General features: G+C 40.1%; 1 protein-coding gene across 2 annotated transcripts in view; it reads right to left on the reverse strand.

Moving 5' to 3' along the window:
* Trpm (transient receptor potential cation channel, subfamily M) overlaps positions 1-16545 on the reverse strand; it is an 819353-nt gene that overhangs the window by 294962 nt on the left and 507846 nt on the right. For both annotated transcript variants that reach the window (XM_067146725.2, XM_067146726.2), the window contains exon 4: positions 3652-3865. In XM_067146725.2, coding sequence (XP_067002826.1) covers positions 3652-3865 — 214 coding nt within the window. The remainder of the gene's footprint in view (positions 1-3651; positions 3866-16545) is intronic.

Below are 16545 nucleotides of genomic sequence, written 5' to 3' on the forward strand. Positions count from 1 at the left end.
ACAGCCCTTTCGAGGGCGTTAAGTGCCGTGGGGTTTGGTTTTTATAAAGATATATCTTACGGTACCTCATGATCAGAGTAGGGATGTAAGTGAGTAAAAGAAATCAGATCACCTGTAACTTAGTAATTTTTAGACACGATACGACCTTATGCCTTGTCAAGAAAACATGGTGAAACTCTTTATGTTTCGCAGAGAACTTTGCTCAACGTCTTCAGAAGAAAATGTAGACTGTTCCATGGAAGTCTGCTACAATAATCAGTGTTTGAATTTAAGAATATTTTACTGTTGGAACTGTAGTGGTACGCTCATTCATCACTAGGTGGCTGACTGTCTGCTGGCATAGTGCTCCAAGCGGGAGGTGATGACCGAGGGTTAGTTACTCCTCACGCACACACAGTGGAGCTTAATGTTGTTGTCAGCTCCTGCAAAGAGCACTGTGCCAGCATACACCGAGCCACGTGGTGATGAATGAGCGTACCACTACAGTTCCAATGGTAAAAAAATTGTAAATTCAAATGCTCATTATTGTAGAAGACTTCCTCTGGAACAGTCGAGATTATCTTCTGAATACAAGAAGCAAAGTTTTCTGCGAAGAGTCAAGAATTTCACCATGATTTCTTAACACAGCATAAGCGTGTATCATGTCTACAAGTACGGGCCGTGAAAGCATCCATGTTAATATTAGTAATTATTACTTGTAATCACAACTTTTTAAATGTAACTTACTCCTTGAAATAAAACTGCAATTGTTATATACCATGGTTGTCTGAAAAGAAGTCGCATGGATGCAGGGTAAGATGCCTGAGCTTGCCTACTGCGCACGCGCCAGTCTCGAGGCCTGTCAACAAACATGTGTTCCGTCCGCAGAGATTCTTGCGAGCTCATGTGCTGTTGTGAATTTTGAAGTGGTTGTGCTTTAGGTACACATTTGTTGTAAGCACTGCATAATGAATGCCTGGTATGGGCTAAAATAAATTTGTTAGCTTCATTGCCCTGTCTCAGTCTCATCCTTGGATTTGACTGGGGTATGAGCGATGTGAGTAATACCATGTTTGCAGCTTGTGCTGTACCTACAAGCTGCCAGGACTTCTCATCAGATGCACATAGTACTGGTAAATATTACTTTCTAGTAAATGGTATAAATAAATGATGATGACAGCAGAACCAGTTCTGGATGAGGTACTTTCTTACATCTTCAGTACTTCCAAATACATCACACTTAACCCAGCGAGGTTCTTAAAACCTTCAAGTGCTCCTGTAGGGCACCTCTTCAGTAAATGTATACCCCAATACAGGTTGAAGGTTAACGAGGACAATTTTAAGAACCAATTACTTTTTTCGTAAAGCAAATGGCAAACAATTTGAAATGCCACAAGTCAATGACTACAATAAAAATGATGGGAAAAGATAATTTTGAAAGTTCCATGGTATCACCGAGTCACGATAGCCACTTAATGTCTGTATACTAAACAAACACACAAAATTATTAATAATTTTTCGTTGCAAATGTTGGTATTTCTACAGCTTCATGCGTGATCTCCTTAAGACTCACATTCTATAAAGTAATTTCACTGATTACTTGTTGAAAAATTAATTTGTAACTAGAGCACCTGTGCTGCTCCACAGACAGTCCGTCATTACGAACTGTTTTGTTATGCTATAGTAAGAATTCACCCATTCTGATGTCATCATGGTGTCTGTTTTGAAAAATTCTATCCCCATATTTGCTTTTTTTATGGTATTGTGTCGTAGAAGGCAAAGGTATTCTTCTATACAGAACGGTTGTCTCGTGAGCTTATGGGTTAGTCCCATAGGAGCGTTTTTCGCCAGGCAGAGAACATTTTTTAAGATACATGGTCTTCACTCTTATCCTTTGACAGGTGTTCCCCGATAATGTCCCAGGCGTATGTCACGATGGGGTCTGCTTGTACGTAGACATTTTCGTCTTAGCAGCATGTAAGTTATTAGAAATGCTCTGCCATCTGTTGAATATATTTGGAAGCTGACAAAGCTTAGAGAATCAAAGAGTATCTAGCAGAGAATAGAATTCTTCCATGATCAGAGGAAGTGTATTTTCTCTGGCTTGACAGGCGGTAATCAAACATAGCTGCATTCAACGACATTATTAAGGATGAAAATCAAATACAGTATATCAAAATATTGATGAAAGTGTCCGCTGCTTAGCAAACTGCTAGGTACATAATGTATTGTGGGTTAGGGTAAGCCTTCGCCTGTAATTATTGGTGTGATCAATTAATGATTTGATTTTCCACAGCTCTTTTTAACAAACTCTTTTAATATATCGATTGTTTAAAATATTTCGCAGGAAACTGTAATTTAATCCAATTACTTTTTTCCTTGTATTCTTCCCATCACTGTTCAGTAACCCGACGTACAACCAGTTACAGAACAAGACATCACAGCGATAAGAACGTATTTAAAGAATATAGAAACTCATTAAAACGCTTTGCTGACAAACTACACTAAATCATTATGCTGCTGAAGCACCATAGCCAGTATAGTGAAGTGGTACCTCACCTAATCTAGCCTTCTTGAAAAGAGGCGTAGAGGTAAAAGTATTTCATCGCTATTATTATTGAGTAATCTGAAGGTTTTTGAGTGGTGTGCTGGCGTTTGTGCACAAACAATAAGCTGTAACTTTTGCACTGTATTTGTTTTGTTCTGCGTGGAGGTCTGCATCATTAGTTTCAATCAAGGGAATGTCGCATGAACATTCACAGAATCACGAACATTAAAAATAAACTGAACTACGGCGTGTATTATGAAGTACTCCATTAGCAACTAAATCGGACAGCGACTGGCAGACCACAGTTTGGTGGCGCCTGTTGCACACAATGACAAGTGTACGGGCGCATGGAGAAGTGATCACACTTACTGTCTACACGCTATGCAAGGGACCCTAGAAAACAACAATAAAACAGTGACTGACTGTTGTTATTTCAAGTGTGCCTTGTCTCTTCTGCTGTCACTCATATCTGCTAGATGGCATCAACTAACCTGTCAACAGCTAGTATATAAATAAAGACACTACTTGGTCTCAAGTCTGCCAGCTCTTGGGTTGTTCTCACAAGGATTGGCCAGCGGTCAAACACTTTCTAGCCATGTAATCACATTAAAGCAATACTGATCACTCAACTAGTTTTCGTCAATATATGTAGCCTGCCTCGTGGCCATGATTGTTAAGGCGTCGGGGCAACATAGCTAACCAGTTCGAGTCCCGTTGGTCGAAAACATTTTCGCCATCAGAATGTTGGCCGGCAGGGTAGGGGAGGTGGTGGTACAGTTTCTAATCGCTAGATTGCATGCCAAAAGCCTGGATTAAATTCCAAACCTCTCCCCAATGTTCATATGGAGTGAGGGTATATGACCCTGTTGACGGTGATTCGCCCGTCGTATGGAGACGTAAAGCTTTGTGCACACCTCTTATTGTTATTCAACCAGAGTAGGCTACGTGCCGACACTGGGTTTCACCCTCTCTCTACCTCATTATCATCACCTCACATTCAGATGCGCAGGTCGTCCGTGGACATCAAACAGAAAGATTTCCACCAGGTGAACGGAACATGTTCTGGGAGACCCCCGGAACTAAAAGCCATATGATAAGTAAATTAATAAATCAACATAGCCTACCTGTGTTGGTGCCCCCAGTGAAGATCCATGCACCAGTCGTTCTGGCAGCTTTGAGCAATCCCTTGCGCAACACTTTCTTGAGCTTTGGCTGCAGCTCAAAGTTGGCCTTCCCTCCTTGCACCGTGAGGAGGAGTTTGGGCAACTCAAGGGACCATTCCCGAGTGAACAGCTGCATGATGAGCTCCGGTCGAGTGTCGTACGCAAGCCGCACGTACTGCAACAAAAGGCAATGTTACATTACAAGTGAAGTTTGTGGACAGTTTTATGACTCCATCCAGACTATCCATGCCAAAAAAGGTGCTATTGCATAGCATGCTCAGCTATGTAGTGGAGTAAGGGAAGGTAGGGATGGTGATGGTGGTGATTACTGGGTAGCCAGCCTCTCTAAACACTAATCACAAGGGAAATATGGAAGATGTGCCCACCTCCCATAGTTAAATTATACATCTATATCAAAATTGCACTAAATTAATTATTTACCAATGAATACACAATTAAGACTAATTTAAGGGATGAGTAAAATTGTGATACAAACGACAAAATTAATTAGAATAATTCTCTGGTATATGTAACTTCTAATGTAAATGTGGCAAAAAATAAGGAACAAGAGATACATATTATGTAAACAAACACAGAATACCAGTAATTACAGTACATTTGAAGAAAGTATCGAACCATACTAAGTAAGCATAAGCAAACTTAAAGTGTATATTTTACAAAAGTTACAAATTTAACTAGTACCACTTATTTTTACTAAGCCCTGCAATTGTAAGTGCCATTGTACTACATAACTACTATATTTCCTGTTGTGAAACTATTACAACAAACAAACCCACCCAATGACTTTTAAAACATTTTCATTCCTAAAACACATAGGCCTATTGACCATTTTAGGCTATAAAAACCTTTAAAAATGTCATAATGGTATTGGGTAAGTTATGAATGAAAGATACCATAAAATATACACGGCCGGCCAAAAGTTTCCGGACAAGCATTGAACTGTTAAAGAAAGGACTGAGATTAAAAGAAAACAACATAGCCTTCTATGTAAGGAATTGATAAATATATATTCTAAAACTAATATTTTACAACAAAACTACAATTTTTATTTACAGTCAAGCAAGAAATAGACAATATGTACACATTTACTCCCACAGATCACCAGAACGTATTAAACTCTCTTCTCATCAAGGAAACCCCACTTTGCTGCAAGTACACTTTTAACTATTCATGGCATTCTCAGAACAAGTTGTTCTATAAAACACTGATGCAGGTGTACTTTGCCAGGTATTCTACAAGATGTTCCACACACTTTTTGGACGTACCGATCCAACTCCTCCCACAGCAACTCAATTGGATTTTAAGTCCGGGGATTGGTGGGGTCTATTCCATTAAAAACAATTCCCCAGAGTTTTGCAGATAATTCATGCAACAGCGAGACGTGTGTCTTGTTGGAGGACAAACCCCTGTTGGAAGAGCATAACGAGATGGGATGGAATAGTAGCCGTTATTGCCAGTGTTCCTTGAATATGGTGCAACTCCACTGAATGTGAAACAACACAGGGCCCCTGCATGTTTCACTGTAGGTGTTATACAGTAGGATACATTTTTTCCAATGCTGAACGTTGAACATAAACTCGTCGCCGTTGCCTGAAAACCTTCGAAACCTGGTTACAGTAATATATTCTGACATTAAAAAATCATTAAACATACTCGTGTGGGTACATATGATTTTTCCTAAAACTTTTGGCCGGCAGTGTATATATACAAGCAAGTGGCCGTATGGTTTGGGTCACCTAGCTACCAGCTTACATTTGGGAAATCGTGCGTTTGAATCCCACTGTCGGCAGCACTGAAGATGGTTTTACGTGGTTTCCTATTTTCACATCAGGTAAATGTATGGCTGTACCTTAATTAATGCCACAGTCGCTTCCTTCTCTAGCTCTTTCCTATCCCATCGTCGCCATAAGACCTATCTGTGTCGGTGTGACGAAAATCAAATTGAAAAAAAAAAAAAAAAAAAAAAAAAAAAAACTTCCAAATGTTCGTATCCTATACAGAGTACCTGAATGGAGGAGCCATGTTAACTTCAGGGGGGACCATAACTCACTGAGTTTTCTAAGTCTTGCAATTTTCAGGTGATACTGACCTTATTTTCTGAGTTCATTTTTGTTTTACAATGGCGAAAAATGAAAGTATCCTCCTATTCAATACATCATATATTCCGTCATTAGACGGAGTAAACAAGTTCAGACATGTTTCGGCTCGTTTGAGCCATCTTCAGTGAAAAAATTAGGGGGGTTGGAATAATTTACATAATATGAGTTGAAAAAATGCTAAAAAACATAATGAAAGCGCAAATGAAAAAACAAACAAAAGAGAGCCTAGACGGAAACAAAATAGCACAAATATACAATATTTACATCAATATGCAGAGCAAAAAACAACTTATTGCGACAAAATTCAGTGAAACAGGTGTTAATTTGAAATAATAATTGATACTAAAAACTGCGTTAACCTAAGAAACAAGGGAATGAGAAAACAAATGATGCAGATGGAAATGAATAATAGCACATGGTGAGGTTGTGGACCTCATAGTTTACAAATTATTAGTTTATAAAAACGACAAAACAGTTTGAAATCGCTGTCAAAATCCTAGTGGAAACCCATCACATTAAAATGGTCAGGAGGAGAGCGGGAGCAAACATTTTGAGAGAAACCAAGCCTGAATTAACCTGCAGGCGAAAAGCCTGTGATAAGGAGAAAAAACACCTTAAATTAAGGCTTCAGAAATAGCAGCATTCTTAATATCTTCTCAATCTAGCGGTCCCTTTCTTCATTATTGTTTCATAATGTTGGCTGGTGTTTTGCCTTATTATAGAGGGGTCGGAAGGGCCGCATATAAGAAATTAAGATTAAGATTATTCTAAAATTTGGATGAATTTGGTAAAATAGTTTCTGATTTATATTCTGCATAAATATTTTGTGCAGTTCTTATGGGTATCTGAATAATTACTGGTATTATTTAAAAAATCATGTTATTAAAGTACTTTTTCTCCCACCTACTTGCATTTTTCTTTTAGAAATTCTCTAAGTTTCATATTTGACTCAAGGTAGTATAGGCATACCAAGTTTAACCCTTTCAGTCTCGAATTATTTTTAACTATCAAAAAAAATTTTTTAATATTAAAACCTATAATTTAGACCTAAAAGAGTGTGAAAATACCAGTTTTTGAAAAATTTGATACATTGCTTGTAAATGGTATGATGTGTACAAATGTACACATTTGGACTGGGGGTTTGAAATATTCAGTGTATTCTTATCTAATACCTTTCCGGAGACATGGTATTTCGACCTAAATTGAAATACTGTAATTTATCTATTTTGAACCTAGAACTTATATAACATTGGATACAAGGCCAGGGAAATTTAAAACATGAAATTTTTAAAGACAATTGGGTAAAAACTGTTGCAGTTAGAACATTTTGAATACTGAAAAAATAAGCTTTTGAGAAAAAGCTAATTTTGTTTTTAAAAAAAGTTTAACTTACTGTAGCTGCATCAGAACTTCCCAGCACCATACATTTCTCCTTCCTTGGCCTTTTTGCACTCCTCAGCAATAGCTTATTAACATTCTACTTTTCTTTTTTTGCAGTCTTTCTCTCCACTTTACCCTTAGTGGCACTTTTCCTCTTCCTTGTTCTGTCATGCTCCGCACATACCCTGCACGAAGTGTCACACAGTTCCCTTCCTTCAGTTCCCATCTTGAGTTTATTGCAGCAAGTGCACCCATATTGAATTCCCCTACAGCATTTACAACTGCCATATCAACTCCGAATTTGGAAACAAAGGTTTGCTTAGGGCACTTTTGCCAAATGATAGTGTGTAAGTTCTCAGACGGGTTCTGTGTCTTGCCCCTTGCACACCTATTCAAGAGTTCGATCATTTGCCATCTCAAATACAACCAACCAACTTGGGGATCAACTTAACATGACTCTGTGGTGTTTCGCCCTTCGCTATCGCTTTCTTATAGAAGCACCACGGACATGCCACATCAGGGACATTTGCTGTTATAGCAGTTCTGTAATAAAATGTCAGTGCAGTTATTGCACTTTCCTCCAAAGTTGCTGATCCACGACCAAAAAGCTGTGCAACTTTTGCCTGCCATTCTTTTACCAATTTCTCTATTCTTTTAGAAATATAGTTGACACACTCCTCTTTCTCAATAACAGTGGCCCCATACACTTGTTGTTGTTGAGATGGCGAAAGGTCTTTGAATCACAATCAAATCATCACCTCAAGCTGCACTCAGACACAGAGCGTTTCCATATTAGTTCTGCTCCTGCCACTTCCATTCTTCCTGCTGTACCATCACCTCCCTCCCAGCGTGCCTCCTGCCAAACTGAAAGTTCTGGACTATCAGACCCTAGTTCCACTGCTGTCATACTGCACATGTAACAGTATTTAGAAGTTGCTTCATAGTCTACCATGAGACAAGTCAAAATGTCAATCACTATGCCTATTCCATACCAGGAGGTGAGTCTACGTTTATACCAACTCCCACCATAGGAAACTGCTAAATCCAATAGTTCCTGGTTTCCAAGGGCTGCGTCAAGCTATATGCTCCCTACAAACAATGTCTCTACTATTGATAAAAATTTTACTTCATACGTCAACTGTAAGTTATTTCTGGTTGGTTTATGGAACTGATTCACATATATAAGTTCTCTTTCCCAAACCCCTCACTCCTACCGCTCGTACTGCAGAACAAATTCTGTTCAGAGCAGCATGACCTGTCCCTATAATAACAAATGCATCAACCATCACTAGCTTCAGGGTCGCATAACACTCAATTTCTTTCACAGTGGTGGTGGTGATTACTGCTTTAAAAGGAAGTACAACTAGGCAACCATCCTCTATGTAACACTAATGAAAGAGAAAAAATTGATAAAGGTCTGACACTACGAAAAATGAAAGTATCGGCCAAAGGAAGACAAGGGCCACGAAGGTCGTGAAAATGAGACTCCCTAGGCTTCGCAACCTAATACTGTCGGGGTCGGAAAAGAACAAGAGTTGACCAAGGGAGGTCGGATAGGACAGATGAAAGTGAGGAGCCTGGCACAAGTGGAAGCAATGCCAGGACTTAGCTCAGGACCCCGTTGTCGTCAACCCACACTCCCAAGTTGAGAACCCCTGTGGCCCCTTTTAGTCGCCTCTTACGACAGGCAAGGGATACCGTGGGTGTTATTCTACCGCCCCAACCCACAGGGTCACTTTCTTCCACATTCTTCGCCCATTGTTTCCTGATATTTGCAAGAGCACTTGTCTCCCTCTTTAGGTTTATACCAGCGACTAGATGAAGAATGCATAGTTTTATTTACACCTCCGAACAGACAAATATTCTGCCGGACGCTGGCCTTCAGACCCCAACTTGGCAGGTTCGATCCTGGCTCAGTCCGGTGGTATTTGAAGATGCTCAAATACGTCAGCCTCGTGTCGGTTGAGTTGAATGACAAAAATATTCTCACGAAACTTTCAACTTCTTTGAACAAAAACACCAACACACGGCTTAATATAAACATCAACACGTGCTTCCTGTTAGATTGCCACGGCAACCGATATTGATTGATAAATAAACAATATTTCAAACAAAAAGTAGCTAAAATATCAACAATAATTATCTTTCAGATTATAGTAAACATAATAGCCGATACAGGATTTATGCACAAAATTGCCACGTGAGAAAAGAGATTTTAATTTGACTAATTCCAACGCTCCTCTGTGTATTTACAAAGCCTACTAGATACTAGCGTCATCATCATCAATCGGTTTACTCATTGCTGAGCGTCGTGACCTCATTTCTTCACTTCATTAGTGACTGGATCCTTAATGAGATTTTTCCATCCTAAGCGGTCTTCAGCTCTTCTTAAGATATTTTGAAGAGGTAGACCGGTGATCTTTGCATGGTCTAACCATCTGCTTGTTGTTCTGCCTTTTGGTCTGGTGCCTTCAATTTTGCCTTGCAGATTGGTCTTTTCTAAATTGTTTGCGGTATTTAACTACGGAAACTGTCTACAGATGACAGAACAGACCAGTACTCCTGAAAGAGACAAAAATTCAACAGCGGAAAGATGAAATGCAGTGAATTCGCGAAGGTATTCATTAAGGAAGTCGGCGCGGCCTTTGGAAGGGATAATGCTTGCGTCATTTGAATGCCTCAACAGGACATTTAAAAATGATCGTACACGAAAAAGAAGGTATATCCCCGTGTTCCCCAAGGAATGGTGTAACTTTTTAACCTAAATTTCGGTTTTCGGACCATTTTGGTTTAAAAACTGAGTAGGGACTTTATTCTAGGTATGCTCTTTGGTAGGGACCCCACTTAATTAATACTCTGTATTACGACTAATTAACACAGAATAATAACAATATGTGCGTTCGTTAAACGCGTATCCACTGAGTTACTCCCCACCGATTCCCCGGCCGACTTTCAAGCGCGGAAAGGAGACGTGTACAAGACGGGCAGAGCTCGGCCAATTGGGCGTGGAGTGGGCCGGCGAAGGATGGATCACCCCTTGCAAAACGTCAAGATATTTTACTAGTTTCAGTTTTGCCCTACAAAAAATAGGTCTAAACTCCCAGATGTGAACATAACGTACGCGGGAACCACCGCACGGCTCGGTTAATTTGTTATCATAAATACCTTTATAAGTACTTTCCACTGAATATACTGAATTCCGTTCGTGCTAATAGCCGAGAGCTTTGATCAAACATAAAGTTATTCATATTTATATCAAAGGATGACGTCAAATAAAATTAATTAAACTTTACGTTAGCTCTCTCTGGTTCATTGATTGAGTCAATGTACCTACACACTCCATCTCGCTTACCGTACTTGAACAAACAATTTCACTGAGTACAACAGATTTTTGATCAAATTATACTAAGTACTGGTACGACGGAATCTGTCAGAATAAGCTGGTGAGATCTCTGCCTCTTCTCCAAATCTGCATTTTCCCTCGCGAGAAGATGAGAGGGGGTAATTTTACCTCCCCGTACAATGTGCTTCTCTTTTCGTGCTGACATGTGTCTGATGCAGACGCAAATTTACCTGTGGAGCCCCTCAATAGGGCTCTCTGTCCATACAATGGTGACAGTGCAGCTTTTATATAACTTATGACACTTTTTCGGAAGTTGTTTACAGTATACTTTGCTTTCTTTTGGTTATTTGTTTGTTTGTTTACGTCGCCTCGATCCAGACAATCTAGTGGGGGCGATGGGATAGGACATGAAAAGGATTAAGAAGGAAGCGACCGTTGCTTCAATTAAGATACCAGGTGTGCAAATGGAAAACCCTGGAAACCCACTTGAGGGCTGCCGACAGTGGGGTTCGAACACTCCATCCCTCGAATGCAGACTGACGTCGCTCGATATTAAAACATTTTGCTTGTCTGACTTATAATGTGTTTGTGTTCGATACTCTCTCAGAGTAGCACTGTTGTAGTGTAGGTCACACGGTAGAGTGCGGGCCTTATGAGCACAAAACTCACCAGCCTTGTGTTGGCACGTTAAAGAAATCATATGCCTCAAAATTCTGCCTCACTGAAGTCACTGAAAACCGTAGATGGACATAAAAACAAGAACATTATTACTGAAATAAATGACAATTCAGTCTGTACTGCACGCAAAAATCAGAATAATGCAAATGACTACATTATCAACATCAAATGAGTTAATTTTCTACTGCTAGTAACAAACTACTGGAGAAACGTGTTTTCATTACCTGCAATATTAGTATCTTGATTGTGAATAAGGAACACTACCCAGAAATAACCCTGATAGACTGTAACTGTTGAGCAGGTCTTCAAATCCCTCACAGAGCCATAATTATCCCCCGTTGGAAATCAAGTAATTTTATAAGTTGGTGGCATGAAAATAATGTGGCAAAACTCACCCTTCTTTCTTCGTAGGAAATAACTATCATAGAAAACACTGCTTCCCATCAACACTATGAAGATACACGATTCTTTTTGTTTGATTACCTGGCGCGTAAACAAACAAAGTTGATGGTTTTCCAACACGGGAACAGACAACATACAATTGGCCATGCGAAAAACATGGGTTTTCAAGATGAATGCCACAAACACTTAATGACTGCCCCTGGGATTTATTTATGGTCATAGCAAAAGCGAGCTGCACTGGAAATCGCAGTCGTTTAAATTCAAATGACATGTCAGTCGGAATCATAGGGATGCGTGGTATCAAAAAGTCTTCTCTTTTATACTTCCCCGTTAGAATGGTTGCTTCGATCACATTGTTCAGTAATGTTTTCACCGCTAGCCGTGTGCCATTACAAAGACGCAGTTGGTTGATCTTTTCGCAACATAATGACCACTGATCAGACCTTTAATTGAAGAATGTGAGGCGGCAATCCTGGCAAATCCAGCGAGTTCAAAAATTCGGATGGATAGTTCTGATTACAATTTTGTGATTAGGCCTATCAGATGGCATCAGATCGAGGGCAGTTCTGAACAATGTAATCAACTGATTGTGTTGATGAAAAAAGTTTGTAATTGTTCTACAATAGATCTCTTCACTGAACTTTTATGAGCACAACGCAGATCAGGTCTTCAGCAAGGTAGTGGCCAGTTAACATCTTATTTCTTGCTAGCTCCCCAGTTTAACCTAAGGGAAAGGTCCGAAACTTTAACCATGTAACCTACTTTTCTACAAACGTAATTCTCTGCCGGCCTATGTAAAAACTTCATAAAATCTTTAAATCGGGGATAGAGAGTGATGCACCCTCTCGAGCTCCCCTTCGTTTTGGTTTGAGGTGACTACGTTTTGTAACTGATTTTCTTCCTTTCCGTAATGTGTTAAATTTCTTTATTATACGAGTCATCTCCATAGTTTGGGAATCGCCCCTGTTTCATCGGCCTAGTGCCCTTTAGGTTTTAAGAAGTCACATCGAGGAGTGCAAGTATTCGCCTCCTTTCATTTTGTGTTCAGGCCATTTATTTAACTATTATTTCTTTTACACGAAGGCCCTATAGGTTGGGTACAGGATACAAGATACCCCTGTTTCAATTTTGTAAGCTGGGCTGTGGAAGGCCAAAAGATGTAAGATATTTTTGGTGTTGCCTTGAATAGGCTTGAAAACTGAGAGCCTGTTAGCTCTTTTTCAAAGTAAGATTACTGAATGCCTTTTGAAGGCTTGATATTGTGAGTTGGGAGCCAGTGCTCCAGGTATTAGGGGATTTCTGTCCTTAAGTGATGTTATGATCTTTGTAAAGTTGAGTGTGTAGGTGAGGAATTGTTAAGTGAGGGCTTGAAGCCCAAGTTATGTTTATACCACCAATCTTGTCTTTCCTAGACTTGTTTATTGCTACTGGTACCTGTTACATTGTTATTTGTTGATTTTTGAAAAGAAAAATATATAACCTTTGTTAAAGTTTTAAATTAACATTGATTTTGTAGTTAGACCCATTCACACCGGCACCTTCTTGCACCTCTGCTGGTCCACGGGTAGCCCCGTAATAATAATAATAATAATAATAATAATAATAATAATAATAATAATAATAATAATAATAATTGCGACAGTAGTGTATCAAAAGTTTGAATATATAGAGACGAAAAATAACATTACGTTAGATTACAGTCAGCTACCATCTCGAGTTTTGTTTTACAAGTTGCTTTACGTCGCAATAGGTCTTATGACGACGATGTGATTGGAAAGGGCTAGGAGTGGGAAGGTAGCGGCTGTGGCCTCAGTTAAAATACAGTCCCAGCCCGTGTGTGGTGAGAAAATGGGCTGCCGACAGTAGGGTTCGAACCCGCTATCTCCCGATTGCAATCTCACAGCTGCGCAATTCTAACTGCACGACCACTTGTTCGGTATCTAATAAATTACATAGTTAATAAAGTAGAAAAAATTTCTTTCCGAAATGCCATGTTAATTTTTGAAAAAAGTCCGCCATGTTGCACATGACATTTAGTTTTTGATATAAATATATCTCATGGCTGGTGCAGCCGTTGATGGGTAACATCAGTGTTTGAGACGCTATACGGAAACAGCTGGAATGTACATTATTGGCCGGCCCTGCGGAGCATGCCTACCTGTTAACCGGAGGCTCTGCGTTCGATTCCCGGCCAGGTCAGGGATATTCAACTGATTCTGGGACTGGTCCAAGGTCCACTCAGCCTACAACTGAGGAGCTACCTGACGGTGAGGTAGTGGCCCCGGTCTAGAAAGCCAAGAATAAGACAGTTTCTTCCCTCCCCCACTTGGCGGAGAAAAAATTCAATTTTTATTCCATATCAGCCGGGGAATTAGCAAACCCTGTTGTCTTCTCAGCCAATTCTTTCCTTTAACAAATACCTAGCAGAAAATGTGGTTCGTCGCAGCAACCCTCTATAGAGAGCATCAAAAAATCACCATTTTATAGCAATTTATTTCAATTTTGATGTCTACTCCCCCCCCCCGCACCCGGGGACTTTTTGTTGCCTATAAATTGTTGTGCCCCCTCTCCCGCCACCCAGTCACCACTACTGTGTTGCAGGCCTCCGAGCTGAGCAGCGGTCGCTTGGTACGCCAAGACACTTCGGGGCCGTTGCGCCACGCTGTTTGACTGTTTGTATTATTACCTTTGGGAACAGCATGGTCGATTTCATTCTTTTAACATCCTTCTTAAGCAGACTGATTTAGTCAAAAGTCGATCTGCTTTTGCATGAATCTGGACGAGAAAAAAAACCTTTTCACTTCAAATATTACGCCATATTCCGCGACCGTTTGGCTTCACACTTCCCCACCATACGAGTAACTCAATCATTTATTCTCAAGTTCTATCCTCCAATTATTATCTTCCATTAACAGCATCCTTTAAATCAGATAAACAGATGCTCTTGATATTTAGCTCAAAGAGAGCAATGATCGAGATATATTTTTGATATTTTGATCTAGCGATATATCAGCGTGGTCGACTTGGCATGCGTTAATGACACTTTGTGCTCTGATTGAGAGGAGTAATTTGCTGTGCCGGCGACTGAATCACTCGATACGTTCTAATGAGAGTCCTCACATTTTGTGTAGTTCTGTCAACCAGGATGGTACTCTTTTATCGTACAGCAAATTTCCTGAGCACATTCACTAGTGGGCCGCTTCAATTCGTCACACCTTGTTCGGAAAACTGCAGAACGGGATTCAGAACTAGGGAAGTTCAATGGAAACTGAACAGGATTTCAAGAAAAATAATTTCCATAACTCTTACAAAACGTTTAGAGAAGAACGATCAAATGATTAGGCAGGTACTCTTTGTTTCTAACGTCCAGATGGAACGCCTGAAACAACCAATAAGGAAAATTACCAACTTCACGTAAATTATTTTAGAGATCTATTACATTGTGAGCTCTCCCTCACCAGCGCCTTAGTTTTGAAAACACCTGATCCGCACTCATATTAAAAGAATTCAAACAAATAATCAGTAAACTAAAAGCTAATAAAGCACCAGGAGAAGATGGTATAATGGCTGAAGTGTGGAGAATTTGTGGTGATAGCGTAGCTCAGCAAATTGAACATGTCTGGATTACAGGAAAAGTTTTTGATGAGTGGAAGTGTGCACCAATACACCCTTTATCCTCACTTATATATAAAGGGAGATACATTTGATGTCAAGACCCACAGAGAGATATCACTGTTACCAGCTGCCTACAAAACTCTCACCAAAGCACTACTCACAAGACTTAAGAAGCAAACAGACAACCTCATAGATTTATTTACCTTCCGTGTGCACATACATCATACATCATACATCTTCCTTTGAGCTCGGTGATGGTAAATGCTTACAAAGCGGAAGGTGTTCTTCATCCTCTACCAGTCCACAATCACAGCCCCACTTAACTAGGTTAGACTTGCACTTAGAAACACCTGTCCGCGGTCGATTGAGGGTCCTCTAGAAGGAAAACCTGCAGAAGGTTTCTTCCCTTAAACTCAGGGCTGCATTACGTACTTGCTGTTGCCACAGTGCACGCCTTCGTTTTTCAGGCGTATCTTGCTTTTACTGAGTCTAACGGTCTGCATTTGATGGCTATAAAGAGGGTGACGTAGATCGGTGGACTGCTTCCGTTCAACTTCCGCTGCTACATCCCTGCTTATGCGAGGAGGGGCGATTCCTACGAAAGGATTGATATATTCTGTTGGAGTTGGCCTCAGACACCCTGTTTGGTTCACAGCAATGTCTACTTGCTTAGCAATAGGCGAAGATGAGGTGGGTTTCAGGAAGGGAAAATATGGCGTAGAAGAGCTGTTTAATTTCAAAACCATCTTAGAAATACGTAAACCAGACAAACTGTGACAGTTTTTGTAGACTTGAAAAAAGCATACTATTGCTTAGGTAGTTCGTCTCCTTAGCTCAGTGGTCAGCGTTGAGACCTTCTCTTCAGAGTGTACTGGGTTCGATTTCCTGGAGATTTTAATCACGTCTGGTTAATTTTTCTGGCTCGGGACTGGGTGTTTGCGCTTTTTTACATGAATATTCATACAACACAATAGTGATTACATCCCGCCAGGAAGGGCATCCGACCGTAAACAAGGCCAAATGCACATGTCGAACACAGTCACATGCGGGACGGCACACATGTTGGAGAAGAAGATAGACAAACACTTTTGATGTGCTGGAAGATTTCATAATAGATAAGAAGATAAGTAATTTGATCAGAGGGACACTGATTGGCACAACCTCTCAGGTGATATTTCTGAACCTTTGATACGAAGACAGGAGTCACGAAGGATATGGCTTATCTTCATTATTTTTCAATATATATGCAAACAAAACAGAATTGGTTGTTTTTAGGAGGGGAGGAAAATTATCTAGAGGCGATTACATCCTGTGTAA

The sequence above is a fragment of the Anabrus simplex genome, chromosome 5, assembly GCF_040414725.1.
Source record: "Anabrus simplex isolate iqAnaSimp1 chromosome 5, ASM4041472v1, whole genome shotgun sequence".
NCBI lineage: Eukaryota > Metazoa > Arthropoda > Insecta > Orthoptera > Tettigoniidae > Anabrus > Anabrus simplex.